This window comes from Leopardus geoffroyi, chromosome C1 (genome assembly GCF_018350155.1).
Source record: "Leopardus geoffroyi isolate Oge1 chromosome C1, O.geoffroyi_Oge1_pat1.0, whole genome shotgun sequence".
Classification (NCBI taxonomy): domain Eukaryota; kingdom Metazoa; phylum Chordata; class Mammalia; order Carnivora; family Felidae; genus Leopardus; species Leopardus geoffroyi.
The window spans coordinates 20,835,691-20,860,600 of record NC_059328.1 but is presented as its reverse complement, the minus strand read 5'-3'; the positions used below and the strand labels follow the sequence as shown (position 1 = coordinate 20,860,600).

The window sequence follows — 24,910 nt, the reverse complement described above, 5'->3', positions numbered from 1 at the left end:
TCTTTCAAAGAATCAGCTTCTGGTTTCATTGTTAGACTGGTTTTTTTGGTTTCGATAGCATTAATTCCTGCTCTAATCTTTATTATTTCTTGTCTTCTGCTGGTTTTGGGTTTTATTTGCTGTTCTTTTTCCAGCTCCTTAAGGCGTAAGGTTAGGTTGTTTATCTGAGATCTTTCTTCCTTCTTTAGGAAGGCCTGGATTGCCATATACTTTCCTCTTATGACCACCTTTGCTGCATCCCAGAGGTTTTGGGTTGTGGTGTTATCATTTTCATTGACTTCCATATACTTTTTAATTTCCTCTTTAACTGCTTGGTTAGCCCATTCATTCTTTAGTAGGATGTTCTTCAGTCTCCAAGTATTTGTTACCTTTCCAAATTTTTTCTTGTGACTGATCTCAAGTTTCATAGCGTTGTGGTCTGAAAATATGCACAGTATGATCTTGACCTTTTTGTACTTGCTGAGGGCTGATTTGTGTCCCAGTATGTGGTCTATTCTGGAGAATGTTCCATGTGCACTGGAGAAGAATGTATATTCTGCTGCTTTATGATGAAATGTTCTGAATATATCTGTTAAGTCCATCTGGTCCAGTGTGTCATTCAAAGCCATTGTTTCCTTGTTGATTTTTTTTTTTTTTTTTTAATTTTTTTTTTTCAACGTTTATTTATTTTTGGGACAGAGAGAGACAGAGCACGAACGGGGGAGGGGCAGAGAGAGAGGGAGACACAGAATCGGAAACAGGCTCCAGGCTCCGAGCCATCAGCCCAGAGCCTGACGCGGGGCTCGAACTCACGGACCGCGAGATCGTGACCTGGCTGAAGTCGGACGCTTAACCGACTGCGCCACCCAGGCGCCCCTCCTTGTTGATTTTTTGATTAGATGATCTGTCCATTGCTGTGAGTGGGGTAAAGTCTCCTACTATTATGGTATTACTATCGATGAGTTTCTTTATGTTTGTGATTAACTGATTTATATATTTGGGCGCTTCCACATTTGGCACATAAATGTTTACAATTGTTAGGTCTTCTTGGTCTATAGACCCCTTGATTACGATATAATGCCCTTCTGCATCTCTTGATACAGTCTTTATTTTAAAGTCTGGATTGTCTGATATAAGTATGGCTACTCTGGCTTTCTTTTGTTGACCATTAGCATGATAGATGGTTCTCCGTCCCCTTATTTTCAATCTGAAGGTGTCTTTAGGTCTAAAGTGGGTCTCTTGTAAACAGCATATAGACGGATCTTGTTTTCTTAGCCATTCTGTTACCCTATGTCTTTTGATTGGAGCATTGAGTCCATTGACGTTTAGAGTGAGTACTGAAAGATATTAATTTATTGCCATTATGATGCTTGTAGAGTTGGAGTTTCTGGTGGTGTTCTCTGATCCTTTCTAATCTTTTGTTGCTTTTGGTATTTATATATATGTATATATATTTTCATCTTTTCTCCCCTCAGAAAGTCTCCCTTAAAATTTCTTGCAGGGCTGGTTTAGTGGTCACAAACTCCTTTAATTTTTGTTTGTCTGGGAAACTTTTTCTCTCTCACGAAGTCCTTTCCTATTAAACAAACATACACACATATACACCCCAGAAAATACCTACCTGTTCCGAAGCAGATAAGGGAAGAGGCAAGGCCCCTAACTCCTTCAGTAACTCATTTGTTTCCTTGGCAAGCTGATTTGTGGAGTGCTGTAACTGCTGCCTGAGAGAGAAAAGACATGATTCAGGGTATTCCCACCGCTCAAGAGCTGTCACACTTTGTGCCAGCTTGTGCCCACAGTGCCTTGCGATGCAGGGAATGAAACAGTACTTGAAGGAATGGGTTCCCAGAGGCCCAGGTCCCCCCACACACAAAATTCCACAAATACGACTCAGTCAAAAACATGTTACTCAGTAGAAAGAACCTGCCTCGGTGAAACCTGCGGATCAGGTATTTTAACTCTTCATGGAGACAAGAAAAGCCTATCAGCAGTTCTAATAGAAATTTAAGAGCAGCTGCCCCCACACCTAACTCGAATAGTTGGAACACACTGAGTTCTCACAAAACTTACGTTGAACTGCCCGGCAGTTCTGCACAGCTGCTGCCTGTCACAGGCCACTGACTGGAGACAAAATCCAGACACTAGGGGGTTGGAGGAAATATGCACTAAAAGCACAGTTTCCACCCTAGGGAACAACCTCCAAAGATCTACACCCACGTTCTTGCTTAAAGCTGGTGCTTTTTCAGCTTTATACTTGGCTCCCTACTGTCCTTCGTGCTTGACTTTCTGGCTCTCCCCTCCAAAACAAAGAAGCCCTGTACTGTGTAAAAACACATATGGAGTACAAGAGAAGGGAAATTAAAGAGGAAAGAATATGCGTTATATTAAGTGGGATTGGAAAGTAGTGGAAACCCTAAAAGAGCTCCTTTTAGTCATGGTTTCCTCTACTCTCTCGCCATTTCTACAAAGGCTTTAAGGGAGGACAGAGAAGCCACACTACTAATCGTTAGTGTTTTTTCACTGCAAAGGGGCCTCCAAGATTAAAAGACAAGGGAGTCAAAACAAGAGGCAGTCAATCAAGGGCCTGAACCTCCCAGACATGACTAACACATGACCAACACAAAGATTTTTCACATCTCCCTAGAAAAAGCTCAGAGTAGTAAGTCAGTCTCTCAATTCACACCATCAAGGACAGGAAACAAAGAATATCCTTCAATATATCTTAAAGATGAATAAAACTTCCAAAAGCAGAAATGGGGTCAAGGAGGATGTAATAAAAAGATTCATGAGTCCCTACTACCAGTCCATTCTCCTCTCCCTCAGACGCCCCTCCGGTCATTCAGAATACATTTTTCTAGTGTTTATAGTTGGAAATCCCACTAGACTAGATGACCTCTGCAGATCATCAGGAGTCCTGTGCCAACAAGGAGGCTCATTTAGGCAGAATATAGTTTAACAGTGGTAGGAGTTCCCTTCTCTACTTCCTCAAATTCCTAAACTGCCCAAGGAGGAAAGAATTGGAGTTCAAGGATTTTGAAAGTCAATGGAGATCACAAACCATGAATATATTTTGGTGCCCCTCTTCTAGATCCAACTATTACTTCATGTCCCACTGCCTGTCATTCTGACTCCATAGGCCTGAAACGTAAGTGAGCTGTCACGCAGCAAGGACAGTAAGTGCATCCTAGAGGGCCCTCACCAAACCCAACCTTGTTAGGAAGCTACTCACAGATTTTCCTGTAGTTTGCTTGAGTCCTGCTTAGTTCCTAGTTGGCTCATCAAATTCTTTATCTGAGCAGCTAGGGAAAGGGGGAAAAAGATTTATTTAAAAGAAAAATACATTCATCATGAGCACCCTACTTCTTAGATCGCTGGTCTCTCTCCACATCCTGAATAAGTTCATGCAACTAACAAAAAGCATGCTGTGATCAAAACTTTGGCATATACATTCCCTTCTAAAACTAACCGAGGTTCACCTTTCTCCTATAGAGTAACTATGTCACCAAGTAGGGGGTGGCAGTTTCGTTCATCATTCTCAAAGAACTTCCAAAATTTTCTAGATTTCCCATGGTGCTGGTTTAATATTTCAATACCTTTGGAAGGGGCCTTAATACCAAATATCAACTCCTAACAATGAAAATTTAAATTCATAATACAATAATTTTTCTACAGCAAACATTTTGGGAAAGACAATGTACATTTGTTATCAATAATAAATTACTATCAACTGAGCACCTCTATGTGCCAGGCACTATATCAGGAACTTTGTAGGCGTTATTTTATTAATTTTCATAGCAACAATCTGAAGTAGATATATCTTCATTTTGCAGATGAGGAAATACATTCAGAAAAGTTATATCAGTTAAATGTACAGAAGTTAATTATGTCAAGATACACAATAAGTGTTAGGGCAAAAAATTCACTCACAGGTACATCAAACTTTAAGGCCTATGTTCTTTTACCTATGTTGTCTTATAGTCAAATATGTGTTTTTGTTCACATAACGTTCTCTATCTTTTCCTAGATATTTTGCTAACACTAGCTCATGTTTAAATTCTAGATATTTAGGCCTCTAACCCTGGACTAGGAAAGCAGAGGTCCAGAGGAAGTGATCATCTATCAATAAGAAGAAAGACTCTAACACCAGCCTGCCTGGGAATGTGAATGGCCCCGTATACCTTACTGATTTGTGTAACAGAAGTAGAGCGCTGATTTCTTTTCTTTTTTCTTATTCTAAATATTTTTGGGTTTTGTGGGTTTTTTTGAAGTGTAGTTGACCCTTTGATTTCCTTTTTATCCTGCTCTCTGTTCTTTTGCTGGTTGGCAGGGAGGATAAAAAAAATAGATTCATTCATTCATTCACTTGAAGAGATTGGGATTTTGTTTTATTTATTTTCTGTTGTTTGCTTGCTTGTTGTTTTTTTCTTTTAATGTTTATTTTTGAGAGAGAGAGAGAGACAAACAGCACAAGTCGGGGAGAGAGGCAGGGAGAGAGGGAGACAGAATCTGAGGTAGGCTCCAGGCTCTGAGCTGTCAGCACAGAGCCCAACACTGGGCTCGAAACCACAAACTGTGAGATCATGACCTGAGCCGAAGTTGGACGCCTAACCGACTGAGCCACCCAGGCGCCCCTTGCTTGCTTGCTTGCTTAAGAGCATTCGTTATCTTCTATTCCAAGTTGCTGGGGTATAGAACATAATAACAGTGTATTCTTTTACCAGAGGAATCGTGGTTATATTCAAGTTTCACCAGAACTTTAAGAGATAATATAACACAATAGGTATATGACTCCTCCAACCAAAACACAGTTTCCTCTGTGAGGGGCTTTCCTATTCTCTCAGTATTAATGCCAAAGTTTCACTTGTGAGATATCAGACTGCTGAATGACTGGCTTAGTGGAAGATGAGGAGGAAGTATATAATATATATTATAGGGGCAACGTATACAATGCTTCCATATCCAGTAAGAAAGAATCTTCACTTACTAGAACTTTGAATTTTAAAAATTAGTAGTTCCTGGTGCACCTGGTTGACTCAGTTGGTTAAATGTCCAACCTCAGCTCAGGTCATGATCTCATGGTTTGTAAGTTCAAGCCCCACATTGGGCTCTCTGCTATCAGTGCAGAGCCTGCTTCAGATACTCTGCCTCCCTCTCTCTCTGCTCTTCCCCCCCCCCCACTCTCTCTCTGTCAAAAATAAATAAACATACAAAAATAAAAAATAAAAATAAAAATTAGTAGTTCCTGGGATGCCTGCCTGGCTCAGATGGTTAAGCATCTGACTCTTGATTCGTGGCATCCAGCCCCATGTTGGGCTCTGTGCTGACAGCACTGAGCCTACTTGGGATTCTCTCCCCTTCTCTCAAAACAAGTAAATAAACATTTAAAAAAGATTAGAAGACAGAAGAATTTAAAAATTAAAAAAATTACTGTTTTCTTATGATAGGGTGCTCCTTAAAATAACAAAATTTGGGGTTTGGTCTTTTTTTTTTTTTCATTTTATTTTTTATTTTTTAAAATTTACATCCTTAGCATATAGTGCAACAACGATTTCAGGAGTAGATTCCTTAGTGCTCCTTACCCATTTAGCCCATCTCCCCTCCTACAACCCCTCCAGTAACCCTGTTTGTTCTCCATATTTATGAGTCTCTTCTGTTTTGTCTCCCTCCCTGTTTTTATATTATTTTTGTTTCCCTTCCCTTATGTTCATTTGTTTTGTCTCTTAAAGTCCTCATATGAGTGAAGTCATATGATATTTGTCTTTCTCTGACTGACTAATTTCACTTAGCATAATACCCTCCAGTTCCATCCACATAGTTGCCAATGGCAAGATTTCATTCTTTTTTGATTGCTGAGCAATACTCCATTGTGTATGTATATATATATATATATATATATATATATATATATATATATACACCACATCTTCTTTATCTATTCATCCATCGATGGACATTTGGGCTCTTTCCATACTTTGGCTATTGTTGATAGTGGGGCTAGGTCTTAATCGTGCCCCTAATTTGGTCACCAAGAATAGTAAAATTGCAAGCTGAGGTTTATTAAGTACCAGTTACCTTACAAAAACACTGATAAACTAATAGCTTCCAAGTCTGATTAGAAACAATGATTAAGCCAAATCTGATTGTTGGGTGACTCTACTCCCAAGTAGAAACTGAACAAACTCATCCTTAGCAATATGTACAAGTTACTTCTCTCTAGCCAAAATCGCTGTATCATACGTGTTATAAAACAAAAATTCCAAAGTCAAGAATATATAAACTTGTAGCACTTCAAATTATGATTTTATCTTATTTTGGGACTGTTTTTTGGTTTGTTTTTTTTTTTTTTTAGCAAAAACGTAACTCCAATTTTATAACAGAAATGTTCAAGTGATTAAAATTGTGCCTTTTGACCAACTTCATAAAATATATTTATTCTATTAAATGAGGGTTCCTTGGGGCACCTGGGTGGCTCAGTCGGTTAAGCGTCCGACTTCGGCTTGGGTCACGATCTCACGGTCCGTGAGTTCGAGCCCCGCGTTGGGCTTTGTGCTGACGGCTCAGAGCCTGGAGCCTGTTTCAGATTCTGTGTCTCCCTCTCTCTCTGACCCTCCCCCGTTCATGCTCTGTCTCTCTCTGTGTCAAAAATAAATAAACATTAAAAAAATAAATGAGGGTTCCTTTTAGCTTAATGGTTCCACAGGAAAATGTAAACACCATAATTTTGCTAAGACAGCATCCTACAAGATAAAATTTTTCATCACTAACATATGGAATTTCCCCTTATCTCAGTCAAATAGGAATTAGGATACCACTAGAGCTATCAACTGGCTATCCATACAAATAATTTATAAGAGGGCATTAGCATTAATTGAGCATTTCTTCTGTGCCAGACAATTGGTTAGGTACTTGATGTGATATAATAGAAAATATATTGGGTCTTTGTCCCCAGATCCTGGCACAAAGCACCTAAAACCCTTGGAATTTTGTGCACAATGGGAGTGTCTTTTGTTATTCATAAAGACCCCCTTCTGCACACTGAGTTTATGCTCCTGGGGTGACTTAAAGTTAGATAGCCTTAGGCTGGGTGGGGCTAGTCAGAAGAATGACCAAGTGATTAGAAGGATAGAACTTTCAGCCCCACCCACAGACTTTAGGAAATGGGGGGCGGGAGGGTGATAGGCACTACAGATTAAGCTCTATAAAAACTCTTCAAGTACACTTGATGAACTTCTGGGTTGGTCAAGAGCTGAAGATACACAGATGGTGTCAGAGGGTGTCCAAGCCCCCTCCTTGAATGGGCATCTCTTCTACCTGGCTGTTCCCGAATTATGCTCTCTTATAATACACTGGTAACCTAGTAAGCAAATGTTTTCCTGAATTATGTGAGGTGCTCTAACAAATTAATCAAACTCAAGGAGGGGCTCATGGGAACCTCTGATTTTACAGCCCACTGGTCAGAAGCACATGTGACAACCAAACTTGTAACTGGTATCTGAAAAGGGATAGTCACATGGGACCCAGTCCTTAACCTGTGGGATCTGATATTAACTCCAGGTAGAAGTGTCAGAATTGAGTTAAACTGTAGGAAATCCAACTGGTGTTTGAAGAATCTCAGAATTGTCTGGTGTATGGAAAACCCACACATCTGATGTCAGAAGTATTTAAAGTGGAGGAAACACAGGAGTATTTTTCCTTTACACCTGATAAGCATTATCTTATTTGATTCCAAAAACCCTTTGAATAAGCATTATGCTCTCAATATTATAGATGGGCTCACTGAGGCTCACAAGCACAACAACACTCATTTATTCATCCATCCATCCATCTCTCCATTCATTCAGAATACCTACTTTACACTGTCCTATGCTCTAGAAGAATCTGCTCTCAAGAAGGTAACATTTTAGGAGCACCTGGGTGGCTCAGTCTGTTAAGCCTCCAACTCTTAATTTTGGCTCAGGTCACGATCTCACGGTTTGTGAGATCAAGCCCCGCATCAGGCTCTGTGCTGATAGCGTGAGCCTGCTTGGGATTTCTCTCTCTCCCTTTCTCTCTGTCTCTCTCTCTGTCTCTGCCTTTCCCCCAAGCTCGCTGTCGATCTCTCTCTCTCAAAATAAATAAACATTTTTTAGAAAGAGAAGCTAACACTTTAAAGAGACAATAAGTATATATCTGGTGGTGATAAGTACTATAAAGAAAAATAAATTCAGGTAAGGGCTGGAAAGACAGGGCAAGGAGAGGGTGCTCATTTTACATAGGGTGGTTAGAGAAAACCTCTCTGAGAAGGTGACACAGAGAAGAGATCTAAAGGAAGTGAAAGATCAAGTTATGCAAATATATGGGGGAGAAGCTTTCTAACAAAGAGAGTATTAAGGCAAAGTCCCAAGGCAAGAGTGCTTCCCGTGAAGGAGGAACAGTGAGGAGACCATTGTGGCTAAAGTAGAGCAAGCAAGAGAGAGGAAAAGTGGACAAAGAGGCAGAGGCCAGATTATATAGGGCCTTGTAAACTAGAGCAAGGACTTCAACTTGTAATGAAATGGGAAGCCACGGAGTATCATAATAACCAGAACTCAAGCCCAGGGCAAATTCCAAGGGCTATATTCTTCGTGCTACCTTATGTTTTCTCAAAAGGCTGACGCTAAATGGAAACAGAATGAAGTAACACAGGGCAGGTCTCAATTCCAGTGTTCCACTTAGCCCCACCCTGCTTATCTGATAACTCCCCAACTGAACAGCTCTCTGCTCCAGGTAGGCTGATGCCCTTGCTCTAACCTGTTCTCTTCCCAACTCCCTCCCACCTTTGGGAACACTCCTGTGTACTCACCGGAGTCCAGCAGAGTGCCAGGCACCCAGTGGGTACATAAGTCATTGTTGACTGAGTTAACCTCCCTTTTATATCATGACACTTTATTTAAGACAAAAGCTATGAATGAACATGAGCGAGGAATAATTGAGGCCTGACCTCTAAGCCAGATTTGACCACTAACTAGATGTATGGCACCAACCAAGTTCATTTCATGTAGTTGGGTTTCTTCTCACCAAATGTCTGTGGCATTCAGGTTTAACTTGCATATATTGAGTACTAACTATCGTTATAATACTAGTTGTGGGGTGAGGTGTTTTCTCATTATAAAATCTTGTTTTTTCTTTTTTCTTTAAACATTTTGTAGTATTTATTTTTGAGAGAGAGAGAGAGAGAGTGTGTGTGTGAGTAGGGGAGGGGCAGACAGAGAGGGAGACACAGAATCTGAAGGAGGCTCCAGGCTCTGAGCTGTCAGCACAGAGCCCAACACAGGGCTCAAACTCATGAACCATGACCAGAGCTGAAGTCAGATGCTTAATCAACTGAGCCACCCAGGCACCCCCCTTTTTTTTAAGTTTATTTATTTTGAGAGAGAGAGAGAGACAGCATTAGTGGGGGAGGCACAGAGAGAGGGAGAGATAGAGAATCCAAGCAGGCTGTGTGCTGTCAGCGCAGAGTCTGATGTGGGGCTCAAACCCAAGAACTGTGAGATCTTGACCTGAGCCTAAACCAAGAGTCAGTCACTTAACCAACAGAGCCACCCGGGCGCCCCTCCTCATAAAATATTTACAACTATGTGAGGATGAAATGATCTCTGAGTATTCCCATCACTCCTCAGTGCTAAAATTCAACAATATGAATAAGCATAGTCCCAGAACGATGCTATGTAACCAAGGAGTGTTTTTGGCAAGCCAGAGTTTGGCTTAGAGAGGCTCCACGTGTGTACAGATGAGAATGGACTGAGTTTGTGCCTCTGGAGGGCAGGGACCACATTCTACTCATTTTTGTATTTGCGTAACCACGCACGCGCGTGCGCGCGCGCGCGCACACACACACACACACCCCTCACACACTCCTCCCTCCAGAAAATAGTTGGTTGAATATATGATGACACATTAAGGTAGATCTTTAAAAAGTTCAAGGAAACAGAGCTCCTATCATTGACTGTCTTTATAAAGTAGAGCACTCTCCTTAGAAACACTAGAGATATGTCAAAGTATCAAGTTATTAATCATCTATCAAAACTTATTAAATACCCAGGGCACCTGGCTGGCTCAGTCAGACAAGCATGCAACTCTTGATCTCAGGGTCGTGAGTTAGAGCACCACGTTAGGTGTAGTGATCACTAAAAAATAAAATAAACTTTAAAAACTTTATTAAATAGGGGCGCCTGGGTGGCTCAGTCAGTTGACAGCCTGACTTCGGCTCAGGTCATGATCTCCCAGTTCGTGGGTTCGAGCCCTGCATCAGGCTCTGTGCTGACCACTTGCTCAGAGCCTGGAGCCTGCTTCAGATTCTGTGTCTCCTTTGCTCTCTGCCCCTCCCCTGCTCATGCTTTGTCTCACTCTGATTCTCAAAAATAAGTAAATGTAAAAAAAAAATTTTTTTTTAACTTTATTAAATACCCTAGAGAGCAGTGGGAATTTTCTAGCACATGGGGGGAAAAATCAATTAAAATCAGTTGTTCTTTGTGTATTCTCAGCTGAGAACTTTTTCATCTAGATTCTCCTGACTTCTCTTGTTTGTTGAGGTTACCTGAATTTGTTGGGGGAGGGTTATGAAAGTGCAGGAGAGGGGGACTTATAAGGCCATTTGCTAGCTAAGCACCAAAATCAATCTATGCCTCCATCAATTCTTTCTAAATTCCTGAATATTAAAGCATTTTCCTAAAAGTTTCCAGCAAGACTCAGGTATCAGATACCCCAAAACTCAAATCATAAGGGGAGTAGTGTCTTACTTTACTAGAATCCAAAGAAACAGAATTTTTTGTATACTGCCCTCCATAACCACCAACACCAGGGGGTTACTAAAAACTAATGACTCAATGAGGGGCGCCAGGGTGGCTCAGTCAGTTGAGCATCCGCCTCTTGGTTTCGGCTCAGGTCATGATCTCAGTTTGTGAGTTCGAGCCCTGGGTCAGGCTCTCAGCTTTGGGGAGCCTGCTTGGAATTCTGTCTCTCTCTCTCAAAAATAAATAAATAAACATTAAAACACAAATAGTGACTCAATGAGCCATCTAGTTTCCATTGAAGAATTTCACCCCTTAATGAGCTTAAGGCACAAAAAGGAATAGAATGTTCACATATATAGTTATTTTCACTGGAGTGTACATAAAATATCAAAAAGTAAAGTGATACTTTTTGGAAAGATTTTTATTAAATGGGTTGAATCTAAAAGGGTTTTCTGGTCATTTTGACTAACGAGAAAACCCTTTCTCTAAGCATTCTAGTAAATAAAAGTTTTACCTTAGACTGATTTGCTACAACCTTTTGGATGAAAAGAATCCTCTATGAAATGCTGCGTAATCCTGGAAACCAGATGACTAGGCCAAATGGAAAGACAAGTCCTTCAGTTCTGTGTAAGCAATTTTGTTATTTTTAAAACTAGACCTCAAGTTCCATCACCGATATCCTATTTTTAAAAGCATGTCCTGGCTGAAACTTTTATGAAGACTACAAAACAAATCAACTTATTATACATCACAGTTGATATCCACACTGCAAACTACTCTATACTGAACACTCTTTATGTACTTTCAGCTGATATCAGTTTTAAGCAGAATCTGAATCTCCGAATGAACCTAAATCCAAATCAAGGTCTAGTCATATCAAAGCAACTACTGTCATAGTATATTAAAAAAACAAATATAAATTCAAAGAAAAAACATTATTTACACCAAATGGGAAAATGAAGGCCTATGTGGTGATTAAGACAATAAAGTCATCTCAGTGTGTTACTCTGAAAATTAGGTTTATATTCTGTTTTCATACAATGAAAATGACCTGACTTTAAAAAAAGTAGCCACTCTATTACAATAGGAAAGCTCTAAACCAAACTGAACATGAGCACTAAATATCAAAGGTCAAAATATGTAATGGCTAATTAAGAGCACAGGCTCTGAATTAAGACTGCCTATGTGTTACTCCTGGCTCCACCACTCCTTAGTGTGATGATCTTTTCTTTTCTTTCTTTGTTTTTTAAGTTAGCTCTATGCCTGAACTCATGATGCCAAGATCGAGAGTCACATGCTCCACTGACGGAGCCAGCCAGGCGCCCTGACTCAGCTTTCCTATCTTGAGCAAAACACTCCACTCCTCTGTGCCTCAGTTTCCTCACCTAAAAAAATGGGAATAACAAGAGAACTCTCATACGGTTTTTGAGAGAATAAAAGAAGATAATACGGGGCTAAATTTAGAACAGTGTCTGGCACAGAAAAGAACTCAATGAAGGATAGCTATTATTATCAGACTCAAGACCAAGAACAACATACTCAGCAATGATAACATCAATTAAGTACATACTGAATGCCAACAACATAACCATTGCTGTACCAGATACCGGAGCTAAAGAGAACTATACAATGCATGCTGTCTCTATCCCCAGAAAACTAAAAGTAATCTCTCTAATTAGAATGACAAGGTAAAAAAAAAAAAAAAAAAATGAATTAAAGAATACTGAATATAAATAAATGCTAAACTGTGAAAGAAAAGTGCCTGTAAATTCAAAGAAAAACAACAACATAAAAGGATAGTTAACATTTCTTAAACATTTACTATGTTGCAGGTGCTGTTTTAAGCAATTTTCATAATTACCTCATTGAACTCTCAAAGCCCTATGAAGTAGATTATTTTTTACTCTACTTTAAAGATGAGGAAATTGAGAAATAGAGCAGTAAAGCAGTATGTCTACACAGGTAAGTAAGAAGAAGATCTAGGATTCAAACCCGGGCAGTGTGACTCCTGAAACTGCTCACCTAGCTACTAAAGCATAGTGGGGCAGGAGATTCGACCAATAATACCACAATTTACTGAATGTCTACTATGTGCCAAGCACTCTACTTTCAAATGCCCCATTTTAACAATTCCATTCATTTCACACCTGGGGTTGCAACAAAAAAGGGAGGGGCGCCTGGGTGGCTCAGTTGGTTAAGCGGCCGACTTCGGCTCAGGTCATGATCTCACGGTCCGTGAGTTCGAGCCCTGCGTCGGGCTCTGTGCTGACAGCTCAGAGCCTGGAGCCTGTTTCAGATTCTGTGTCTCCCTCTCTCTGACCCTCCCCCGTTCATGCTCTGTTTCTCTCTGTCTCAAAAATAAATAAACGTTAAAAAAAAAATTAAAAAAAAAAAAAAGGGAAATAAGCTGCCCAAGGTTAACAGTGCACAGAGGGGCGAGGACTCAGTCACCGAAGGGCTGACCTGAAAGCTCATGCCCCTTCTGACTTCACTTTCTTTCAAAAGCAAAGGAAGGCTTAGTTGCAAGGGGTAGCATTTAAGCACAACTCAGAGGATTTGTATAATTTAGATAGTGAGGTAGGGAAAGATATTAAAGAAAGGAGGAACAGAAGGTGCAAAAACCAGTGTTTAAGGATGTTAAGAAAAATAACCTGCTTATAGCAAAGAGTGAAGATAAGTAGAAAATACAGCTAATTTGGGTTAAGATGACAGAGACTGAGTCGGTAGAGCAAATGACTCTTTTTTTTCTTTTTAAAATTTTTAAATGTTTATTTCTGAAGGAGAGAGAGTGAGGGAGGGGCAGAGACAGACAGACAGACAGACAGACAGACACACACACACACACACACACACACACACACACAGAAACCCAAGCAGGCTCCAGACTCTGAGCTGTCAGCACAGAGCCTGATGCAGGGCTTGAACTCATGAACTGTGAGGTCATGACCTGAGCCGAAGTTGGACGCTTAACCTACTGAGCCAACTGGGCGCCCCTAGAGCAAATGACTCTTAATCTTGGGGTGGTAGGCTCAAGCTCCACCTTGGGTGTAGAGATGGCTGAAATATAAAATCTTAAAAAAAAAATGATGACAAAAAGTGAAAACAAAGAAAGTTAAGATATGATGCAGCAGACAACAGAGAGCCACCACAGGCTCTTGAGGAGGTGAGTGGTATAATCAAAACAGGATTTTAGGGGCGCCTGGCTGGCTTGGTCAGTGATTTCGGCTCAGGTCATGATCCTGCAGTTCATGAGTTTGAGACCTGAATCGGGCTCTGCGCTGACAGTGCAGAGCTTGCTTGGGATCCTCTGTCTCCCTCTCTCTCTGCCCCTCCCTCACTCACGCTGTCTCTCTTTCTCTCAAAATAAGTAAATATACTTAAAAAAACAAGCCAGGATTTTAGACATACTGCTGATACATTATCAGGATGAAGAAGAATGGAAACAGAGACACTGAGAGTTTGCTGCTGTGATACACATGTTGACATCATGAAGATTTACGAGACAGCAATGAAATAAAAAGCAAATGGCAAATGCAAAAATAACTTTGAAAGACAACCCATGGGATTTCACAGTAATCAGCTTTAAAAATTCAACTGCCTTTTGTTTATTTTTTTTTTTTTTAATTTTTTTTTCAACGTTTATTTATTTTTGGGACAGAGAGAGACAGAGCATGAACGGGGGAGGGTCAGCGAGAGGGAGACATAGAATCGGAAACAGGCTCCAGGCTCCGAGCCATCAGCCCAGAGCCTGACGCGGGGCTCGAACTCACGGACCGCGAGATCGTGACCTGGCTGAAGTCGGACGCTTAACCGACTGCGCCACCCAGGCGCCCCTGTTTATTTTTTTTTAGTTAAAAAACTGTATCAATAAATAAGCAATATTAAAGAACAGCAATGCTGCTCTTGGAAGCAAAGCTAACTTGGAGGCTATTCGGTCTTTTCCTATATCTGACACAGCAATACTTGCCCAGACCCTTCACTCCATAATAGGCAGAGTTAAGTATATTTCTTCTGTACCCCACACATACCGATAACAACCCTTGTTGTACCAGGCAGTCAGCCTTAGCTGTATCTATATCAACTCACATGGTGGCCTGCCATATTTCAGCTGATATGCTCAGTAATTCCAAACCTACATCTGTGGCAGCACAGCTGAGAAAAAAGAATAGCTATTCTCTCAAATTTTCAATGGGTAGAGTGCTTGCAGGGCTCTCTGGACATGGGTATATGTCTGTGAGCTCAATTTCAGAGTGTATACTTAGTATGTCTGCCATGTCTGGGAGAGGTTTGGGGAAAGTCACCAACCTCATAACAGGGTAGAAGCAATGTCACCCTACTAATTTCAAATTCCCCATTCCTCATCTAACAACCCTAAGGGAAGAATTCCAACTCACGCTGCCTAGGGTCATAAGATGTGGTAGGTACCACCCAGTACAAGGAAACTGAGGCAGTAAGAGTTCAAAGATGGTAGAAAAACCTCATTCACTTTAAATATACTATTTATTAAGCATCAAAACCCTAGGGGTGCCTGGGTGGCTCAGTCAGTTGAGCGTCCGACTTCAGCTCAGGTCACGATCTCGTGGTCTGTGAGTTCGAGCCTCGCGTCGGACTCTGTGCTGACAGCACAGAGCCTGGAGCCTGCTTCTGATTCTGTGTCTCCCTCTTTCTCTCTGTCCCCTCCCCCGCTCATGCTCTGTCTCTCTCTCTGTGTCAAAAATAAATAAACATTAAAAATTTTTTTTTTAAAAAAAGCATCAAGACCCTAAATGAGTGAGTTCGAGCCCCGCGTCGGGCTCTGGGCTGATGGCTCGGAGCCTGGAGCCTGTTTCCGATTCTGTGTCTCCCACTCTCTCTGCCCCTCCCCCGTTCGTGCTCTGTCTCTCTCTGTCCCAAAAATAAATAAACGTTGAAAAAAAAAAAATTTTAAAAAAAGACCCTAAATGATAAGATGTTTGGCTACGTCCCTGACTTCTTTTCTTACTATGCTCCCCTTCTTTAACTGCAGTCCGGCCACACTAGCTTCCTTGCTATTCTTTGAACACACTAAGGTCTTTGCTCTTACTATAACCTCTGCCTAGAATGCCTTCCCCCAGCTACTCACAGGGCTCTCTCCCTCACTTCATTCAGGTGTCTATTCAAATATCACCTCCTCACAGAGCCCTTCCTTAACCATCTGATCTAAAATACAGAACACCCACCCTCTTTCTCTCTTCATTCTCCATCCCCTTACCCTATTTTCTTCATGGTATTTAATCGTTACTGGATATTTATATATGTATATACACACACATAGGCACACACACATTCTCAGGGCAGCAATTTTGTCTGTCTTGTTCATCACTCCAATCCCAGCATACAGAGGGTGCTCAAAGAATATTTGTTGAACAGTACATGTATGAATCTATCATATATTTGGGACTGAGATAAGTACTAGAAATATAAAGATGAATAAGTCATGCCCCATGCTTCTTCAAAGGAGCTAACAATCTAGCAAGGGAGATTAGACACACCACATGAGAAAGTTCTATGGCCTCAGGTATTCCCCACTTTCCTATGGAGAGTTAAAAAAAAAAAAAAAAAGGGTCACTTGTAAGTTGAAGGGCTGCTACAAACTGTAATATTAATTAAAAATTATAAAAAAGCTAATTACTGGTCATAAGAGACAGATGTGGTTTCAAATTCAGGTATTGCCATTTATTAGCTCGGTAATTATTTAAACTTTCTCAGTCTGCTTCCTAACCCATACAAAGAAATAATATTGGTAACTACTTCACAGAGTAGTTAAAAAAAAAAAAAAAGATAATGCATATAAAGCACTTTTTGCATTGCCTGGCACACAGTATGTACTCAAAAATAACCTATTAATGTTATTAACAGTTGACTCCAATGATCCCTTGAGCCCAACACCCAACCAACAGCTAAATCCTGTCAAGTCTATTACCAAAGAGGCCTATCCTTTCCTTCCTTTTCATTTTCACAGCTCCTAATTGGTGTCTCTAATTCCAGTCTCTCCCTTCCAATTCAATATATATACTCCTAAAGAATTAAATCCAAGCCCCCTTAGTTTAACACTTAAAGCCTTTCAGGTTTGGGCCCCAAATTAACTTTTCCAACCCAATTCTCCACTACTTTCTGGAGTCCACTCCCGCAGCCAAATTAAATCACTCTACTTTCCTATATATACCCCATACTTTCCCACCAGCATGCCTTGTGCATTTTATTCCCTTCTCTACTGTCTAAAATTCGAATCCTTTCCACCACTTTCTGGACCCAGCTCAAATGCCATAATGCCTTCCCAGGTTCCTCCCAAATGAAAACGGTATCATTCTCCCCTGAACACCTGCACAATGTTATTATATACCTCTTCTGTAGTACTGATCACTTGCAACTTTGTATTTCAGTTGTTACAACTCCACAGGCTCCCTGTTGAAAGAATCCATGCCAGTTCCTACACTTACCACATGCCTAATACTCAAAAAAAACAAAACAAACAAACAAAAAAAAAACCACGTAGGATGAATATTTCAGACATTAAGATTACATTTAGCCTCAACAATAAACTTTCAGCCTTGAAGTAGACTCTTGTAACCTAACTGGTATTACAGCTCCCTCACAAAAGGAGGAATTAGAACACAAAATACTATACTTTCTAACCAGTGGTCATATTAATTTTTTTTAATTCCTATAATATACAGGCCACATATTTATTCTTCTTTCCACTTCCATATCACCCAGTCTCACACTCTTCATCAGAAACTTTCCCCCCTCTTTATATAGAACGTAATTATAATTCAGGACCAGCTGAGTTCTACCTATTAAAAGAGTACAGCCAAGCTCACAAAAACACAATAATAAATGAGGATTCTTTCCAAGTCAAGTTGTGCTGCTGACCTGTTTATAAGGCTCTGAGATGATTTTCAAGCACAAGAAACAGGCTGTATTTGACTCAATCAGTTCAATCAGTCCTACTCAGAACCTAATGATGGGGAGGTGGTTTTAAGACAAGCAATGACATTCTGAAATCCGCCACTAACTCTGTCATGTCTTACTTGCTGTGTGAATGTGGCCAAGTCCCTGAGCTTCTCTGTGTACGAGATTTGTTCAAAAAAGCGGCTAAATAGGGAAGGAATGCAAAAACTTCATCGGCTTTAAATCCAAAAATGCGTGCACATCTTTTGCTACAAAAGACAAAATCATGTAAATCCAAATGTTTTCGGTGAATTCTCTTTATTAAAACAGAAGTCACCTCGTCCCTCAAATACAAGTTATTGTATCTGATTTCCAAATTCATCACAGGGAGAGCTGGGTATTAAGTCGCCCAAACACATGCCCTCTCCACTTCCCTTAATTGAAAGCTGCTAATTTCCAAGGAGCAAGAAGCTGAGCGGAATGTAAACCTAAAATCTACATCAGTAAACAACTCCTGATCCAAACTGGCCAAAGAGGAAAGAGAGGTGGGTGGGGGGAAGGCGGATGACAGGAAAAACTCGGCTGACCACTGCGCCAAGTCAACTCACTCACTATTCCCGAGGTGACACACACACCCCTCCCACCCTAGGGCTGTCAGGACTGCTGTTTCGGCCCCAAGACCGTGAGAGGAGAACACCAGAGAAGAAACTCAAGCTTCAGCTGGGGCTCGGGACCCTCGGGGAGGCTGGGCCTGATAGACTCGGGGATGGCAACCCGCCGCCCCCACAGAGAGAGAGCCCGAGATGGCCTCAGGTGTGGCCTTGGCCGTAGCCTCGGCCGGGCTCCGCGTCCCGGCACCCTCACCCAGGCCTGTCCCCGGGACGGCCCCTGCCCCCCAGCCCTGTACCGCGGCTCACTGGCTTGGCTGATCCGCTGGATGTTGCCGCTGCACGTCTGGATGATGCTGTTGAAGTCCCGGAGCTGGGGCCCAGAGGACCCCGGGGTCCGATACATGTCTAAGGGACCGTAAGACATGATGAGGAACTGAGGCCGACTCGCCCTACAGCGCTTTCCTACCGGAAGCAGCCACCAGACTGGACCCGCACCCTGACGGGGAAACCGAGAAGAGAAAGGGCGGGGGAGGGGGCTAGGGCTGCGTGCGCACTAGCCCCACCTCCACGCAGCGCGCATGCGTCCGTCCCGCCCCGGGCCACTGCGCAGGCGGCGCTGGATCTGGGGCCCGGGACAGTAGCTTAGAGACAGGACGCATCCGCTTTGGAGAAATGGGGCGGGGCGATGACGTCATACGGTTGGGGCTCGGATTGGAGGAGCTTGTGTGACAGTGTTGTTGCTCGCCAGAGCACGGTGACAGGAGGCAAGAATTTTCGATTAGCATAAAATTGTACCGATGATCTCAGCCCTAACATCCTAGTCTGAGAATTCAGGCCCAAATATGGGAGAATTCGACAACCTTGACCCTCAGATCCATAACCAAACTCCTGAAATCCCTCACTCTACTTCCATCCTCTAGGGCTTTCATAGTATTTGCGGAGCACTTTTATGGTTTACAGACGGCTTTTATTTCTTCCTCCACCCCTCTTCTAATCTAAACAATAAAGCGATGATAATATTTTTTATTGAGAACATACTATGTATGAATCTTCACTGCAATTCGCTGTTCATAAGCTCTATCATAGCAAGGGACAATGTTCTAACTATATTTTTACCTTCGGGATAAATAATAGACAATCTTTTTTTTTTTTTTAATGTTGAAGCAAAGTAATTCGACAAAGTAAGTTCTTTTCTTTTGCAAAACTTTAGAAAATTAAGACCACAGCAGTCAATTTGCTTTTCTGAGATTTGACTGCAAAACCCAAACACTAAGATAACTCCATCCTCATGTTGCTTCTTCCCTAAAATGCATTCTCATATTCCTAAACTCATTCTCCATCTAAATCTTTCCCAAATAGCCTCTTAATTTATTATGTATCTCAAACCAGGATTTTGGGGAGAACTAGACTCTCAAATTTTAAAAATCATTCTGTAAGTTATTTGGAATGTATGACCTCAATGTTCCCACAGAAGACTGCATTTTGTGAGCTTATCGTAAATGGGCAGACGTCAGTAGGATTTTGGTTTGGGAAGAGATCAAGATAGGGAGAAGTGAAGGGGGAACTGGCAGTGTTTATTTCCTGAGTTCTCCACCCATCCCCACCCCAGCCTATTTTGAAATGTCTGGGAAAGGTCAAAGAGAGGAAGCTGTTTGCCTGTTTGGGAGGAGACCCCAAATGAGGGAATAAGCCTGCGTTCAGCCTTAGAGATTTTGTAAGCAAAGCTGTTTCTGTGCAGCATTTATAAGAGCATTTCTTTCTGTACAGAAAGGGACAGATGACATTTGGGGGCTCTGATTCTGGTTAGTAAAACGCTACCATTTCTTAGATCCATATGTCAAATCTGATAGCAAATCATGTCAATTGTACTTTTTTACCTATAAAATAGTCTTGAGTATTTTTCATTTACATTTGACTCTATTTAAGGTGAACTTCAGTAAAGGTATTTTTAATCCTAGGAACTGAAGACATAGGGTTTTGTTATTGTTTTTTTGTTTGTGTTTTTCTAATGTTTTATTTTTGAGAGAGAGAGAGAGAGAGAGAGAGAGAGAGAGAGTGCTGGGGGGGAGGAGCAGGGGGCGGGGGCAGAGGATCAGAAGCGGGCTCTGTACTGACAGCAGCCAGTCCAGTGCAGGGCTCAAGCTCACAAACTGTGACATCATGACCTGAGCCGAAGTTGGACACTCAACTGATTGAGCCACCCAGGTGCCTGTATTTTCTCCATCTCAATAAAAAGTGGTTTTCTATCTGTCTTGTGCTATTGTGTGCTATCTGCCAAAGCAATACATTTATGTCTTGCAAATACTAGATGTCAAATGCACATTTATTATATTTATACATAAATAATAAAAAATAACTACCATTTTTTAAATACCTATCCAGGCAATGTGAACACCTTTTACAATTCTTATCGGTAACCCCCAAGATAAAGCCTATCTGATAAAGACCACCTGTGGTCTGACAAACTTAGGCTTATCAACTTAATGCTGCAAGGGAGACTGCACACCAGAGAAATCATGGGGCATCTCACCTAGCACAGGAGGAGATAGAGTTATTCTAGGATTTGGGGGAAAGATGGAGTGTAGGTAAAATTTAAAAGAAGCAGTGTTTTGATAGCCTCAAAGCACAGCAGGCTACATGTAAGGGGATTATCATCAGGCCTGAGCTAACAAGAGGACTCGGGATCTTGTTTCCTTGGAAACTACAACGTGAGGATAAATGTGGAATGTTGTATCTGGAAACCCCTTATCTGAAGCTCTGCACCTGGGTTGGAAATCGAGGCTGCTCCTCTGTGTCAAAGTAACTCAAATCCTCCAGGCAGGAGTGGAATATTCCATTCTTACTGATCTTTTAAATGGCAAATATTCTGAAAATCTGTGATTTTTCTGCATTATGTCCTTTTGTTAATTGACAAAAACAATTCTCATGGTTTGCACCCATCAATGTGAGATTAACTCCTTGGTAACAGACAAGGAATCTGGTGTTCTCTAGAGGTTCTGGGTACTTGCCCAATGCTATACAGCTATTAAGTTCAGAGCTGTGATTCATACATATTCTGTGACACAACAATTCTACCCCTAACTAAATACCCAACAGATACGAATACCTGTGTGTTCCAAAAACCAAGTATAGGAATGTTCATAATAGCATTTTTTAGGACTAAGCATTTTTATGAATTTATTTTTATTGAGTTATAATTGACATACAATACAATGTCATGTACAGATATTAAGTGTTCAAATCAGTGAATTTTGACATTTGTATGCATCCATGGAACTAGCACCCATATCAAGATATAAAATATTTCCTCATAATCCAGGGAAGTTTCCTTGAGCTGTGCTCCTTTCTATCACATATTTTATGGGGGGGGGGGGGGAAGGAATGTAGCAAATGGGTCAGAGTTGTACAAAAACAAAAACATCAAAAACTTCAGGTTTGTGCATGTTGCTCTATCAAGTTGTGCTCCTTTCTAATCAATTTCCCTCATCCCCAGAAATCACTTTCTAATTTTTATCACTACAGATTTGTTTTCCCTATTTTTGGACTTCGTAGAGATGGAGTCATATTTTATGTATGTTTAGTGTTAGGCTTATTTCAATTAACATAAGATTTTTGAGACTTATCCACGATATTGCATATATCAGTGGTTTGGTCTTTTTTATTGCTGGGTACTATTTTATCATACAAATATACTACAATTTGATTATCCATTCTCTTATTCATGGACATATGGACTGTTTCTGGTTTGAGGCTATTATGAAGAAGGCCAGAGAAGTATTTATTTTTACTAATTCCCACCTGGAAATAACCTGAGTGTCCATCAACAGTAGGATGGATAAATTGTAGTAGTATTAGAGAACACAAAAATAAATGTCCTACTGCTACGTGAGCAATGTGGGTGAACTCATGCAAACATAATACATAGTGGGACGCCTGGCTGGCTCAGTCAGTGGAGCATGCAACCCTTGGTCTCTGGGTTGTGAGTTCAATCCCCACGTTGGGTGTGGAGCCTACTTTAAAAAAAATTAAAAAATAACATAATGCTTAGCCAAAGAAGCCAGACAAAAATGAGTACATTCTGTATCAATCCATTTTTCTTAGATTCAAAATGAGCAAAATCATTTTATTAAAAGTCAGGATAGTATGTAGTTAGTTTTAAGAAAGAGAGGGAGTACTAGGAATGGGCACATGAGGTGAGCTTCTAAGATGCTGGTAGCAGTCTTTCTTGATTTGGGTGGTGATTATATGTATGTGTTTACTTTGTGAAAATTCATCAAGTCATATACATGTGATGTGTCCTCTTCTGAAGTATGCTATGCTTCAGTAAATAAGTTTCACATTTTAAAAGTAGAGTGTCATTATGACCAATATGGTAATCTTTCTAGGGAATGGGAAGGAAGGGTCAATGGAGATACAGTATTCACTTAGGTTGCAGTGAAGGCTGCATTCAAATGAGGACTCATCATACATTGCTAGTGGAAATGCAAAATCTTACAGCCACTTTGGGAAACAGTTTGGTAGTTTTTTAGATGAAACAAATTTACCATATGATCCAGCAATCCCATTCCTAGGTATTTTACCCAAGAGAAATGAAAACACATTTTTATATAAAGATCTGTACATAAATGTGTAAAACAGCTTTATTCATAATAAACCAAAGCTGGAAATGACTCAAATTTCCATCAGCTACTGAATAGGTAAACAAATTGTGGTACATTCATACAATGGAACACTATTCAGCTATAAAAAGGATCAGACTACTGAAACACGGAATGGATTAGTGAGACATGCCCAACACGGACGAATCTCAAAAGCATATGCTAAATGAAAGAAGTCAGGCACAAAAGTCAGGCACACAATCATATTGTGTGACTCCATTTATGAGACATTCCGGAAAAGGCAAAACTGTAGGGATAGAAATCAAATTAACGGTTATGGGGGGGGTGGTGATGGAGTTGGGGGCGGGGGATTAACTGCCAAGGGGCATAAGGGCGGTTTTGAGGTTGATAGAAATGTTTTATGTCTTGATTGTGGTGATTACACAACTGTATACATCCATCAAAACTCCTTAATCTATATACTAAGATGGGTAAATTTTATTGTATGCAAATTATATCTTATTAAACTTAAAAAAAAAAAAGGCAGTGCGATGAGAAGAGCCAGCGCAATGAAGTGGCATTCATGAGGTGGGTAGTGTGGAGTTGCAAAAAGGATACACAAGTTGTGGGCTGCATGAATGTTCTGAGGGCCTAAAAGTGATCTTGGGATAAGGTAACAATGGAAGCAAAAAACAAGTGAACATCCATGTTTATTCCAATGTGTGACTCTATTACTTTCCCTCTCAGGAGACAGAAAATGTAGATTCTGTAGAAGCCATCCAAAATAATCGCTTGCAAAATCTAGCGCATGCTATGTGCCAAGTACTGTCCTAAAGACTTCTTATATTATTTAATCCTCACAACCCTAAGTAGAGACAGAACTGAAACCCAGGCAGTCTGACTTCAGAGCTAACCATAGCCTGACACGATGTCACTTTTCAAGTACAATTGATAACCCTGTTGCAGAGACAACCTGGCAAACGGGAGTAGGCAAAGTAGTCATTGATTCCAGTAAGAACTAAGGAATACAAATTGCTTTCCCCAGATTGATAACTTTCATTTTTGGCTTCAAAATCTAGAGGTTTTACTCAATCGTATAGGCCAAAGGGCAATGTGGTAGCCAGCCTACAAGATGGACCCCAATGATTCTTACCTCCTGGTATGTACCCACATGGGTGACACTGTCCCACATTGAATAGTGTCAATAATTTGACCTCTGTAACCAGTAAGCTATTGTAGAAATGATGGAGAGTGACATCTGAAGGTAGATCATGAAAGACATTGCAGCTTCTACCTTGCTCTCTTGGTTTTAGTCTGGTTCCAAAATCTACTCCCTTTCTTGGCTGATTATGTTTTTTTTTGTTTGTTTTTTTTTTTAATTTTTTTTTCAACGTTTATTTATTTTTGGGACAGAGAGAGACAGAGCATGAACGGGGGAGGGGCAGAGAGAGAGGGAGACACAGAATCGGAAACAGGCTCCAGGCTCTGAGCCATCAGCCCAGAGCCTGACGCGGGGCTCGAACTCACGGACCGCGAGATCGTGACCTGGCTGAAGTCGGACGCTTAACCGACTGCGCCACCCAGGCGCCCCTGATTATGTTTTTTAAGATAGCCACCACAATAGCTATTCAACATGCTCTTCTACTTTGTCATCTTCTCATTAAGAGAAGGGATTTATGTCCGCTCCCCTCAAGTCTGGATGGACTTCTGTTCGACCAATAGAGTACTGCAGAAGTAAGGTAATGTGACTTCTGAGGACAGGTCAGAAAATGTATGCATCTGCAGCTTTGTTTACTGGATCCCTTCACTTGTGTTTGGGAGTCTGGAGCCACCACGGAAGAAGTCTGATTACCTTGACCCACCATGCTGGGGAAGGCCAAGCTATATATGGAGGGGTCCCAGGTCAGTGCTCCAGTCAGCATTACTGGACTTCCAGAATCCCAGCCCGAGCACTAAATATATAAATAAACAACCTTTAGAGACGATTCCAGCCCCAGGAAGTATCCCTCAGCTTTTGAATCTTCCCAACTGAGGACCCAGACATTGTAGAATAAAGACCAGT

The 24,910-nt window shown here is 41.0% G+C and overlaps 1 protein-coding gene across 1 annotated transcript in view; it reads right to left on the bottom strand.

Annotated features, from left to right (window-relative positions):
• STX12 (syntaxin 12) overlaps nt 1-18,823 on the bottom strand; it is a 44,098-nt gene extending 25,275 nt beyond the window's left edge. Inside the window, exons 1-3 of the mRNA XM_045476276.1 lie at nt 18,557-18,823; nt 3,209-3,278; nt 1,601-1,700 (exon numbers count right to left, since the gene is read on the bottom strand). Of these exons, the coding sequence (XP_045332232.1) occupies nt 1,601-1,700; nt 3,209-3,278; nt 18,557-18,674 (288 nt within the window). The 5' untranslated portion in view covers nt 18,675-18,823. The remainder of the gene's footprint in view (nt 1-1,600; nt 1,701-3,208; nt 3,279-18,556) is intronic.
• Nucleotides 18,824-24,910: the final 6,087 nt, after the last annotated feature.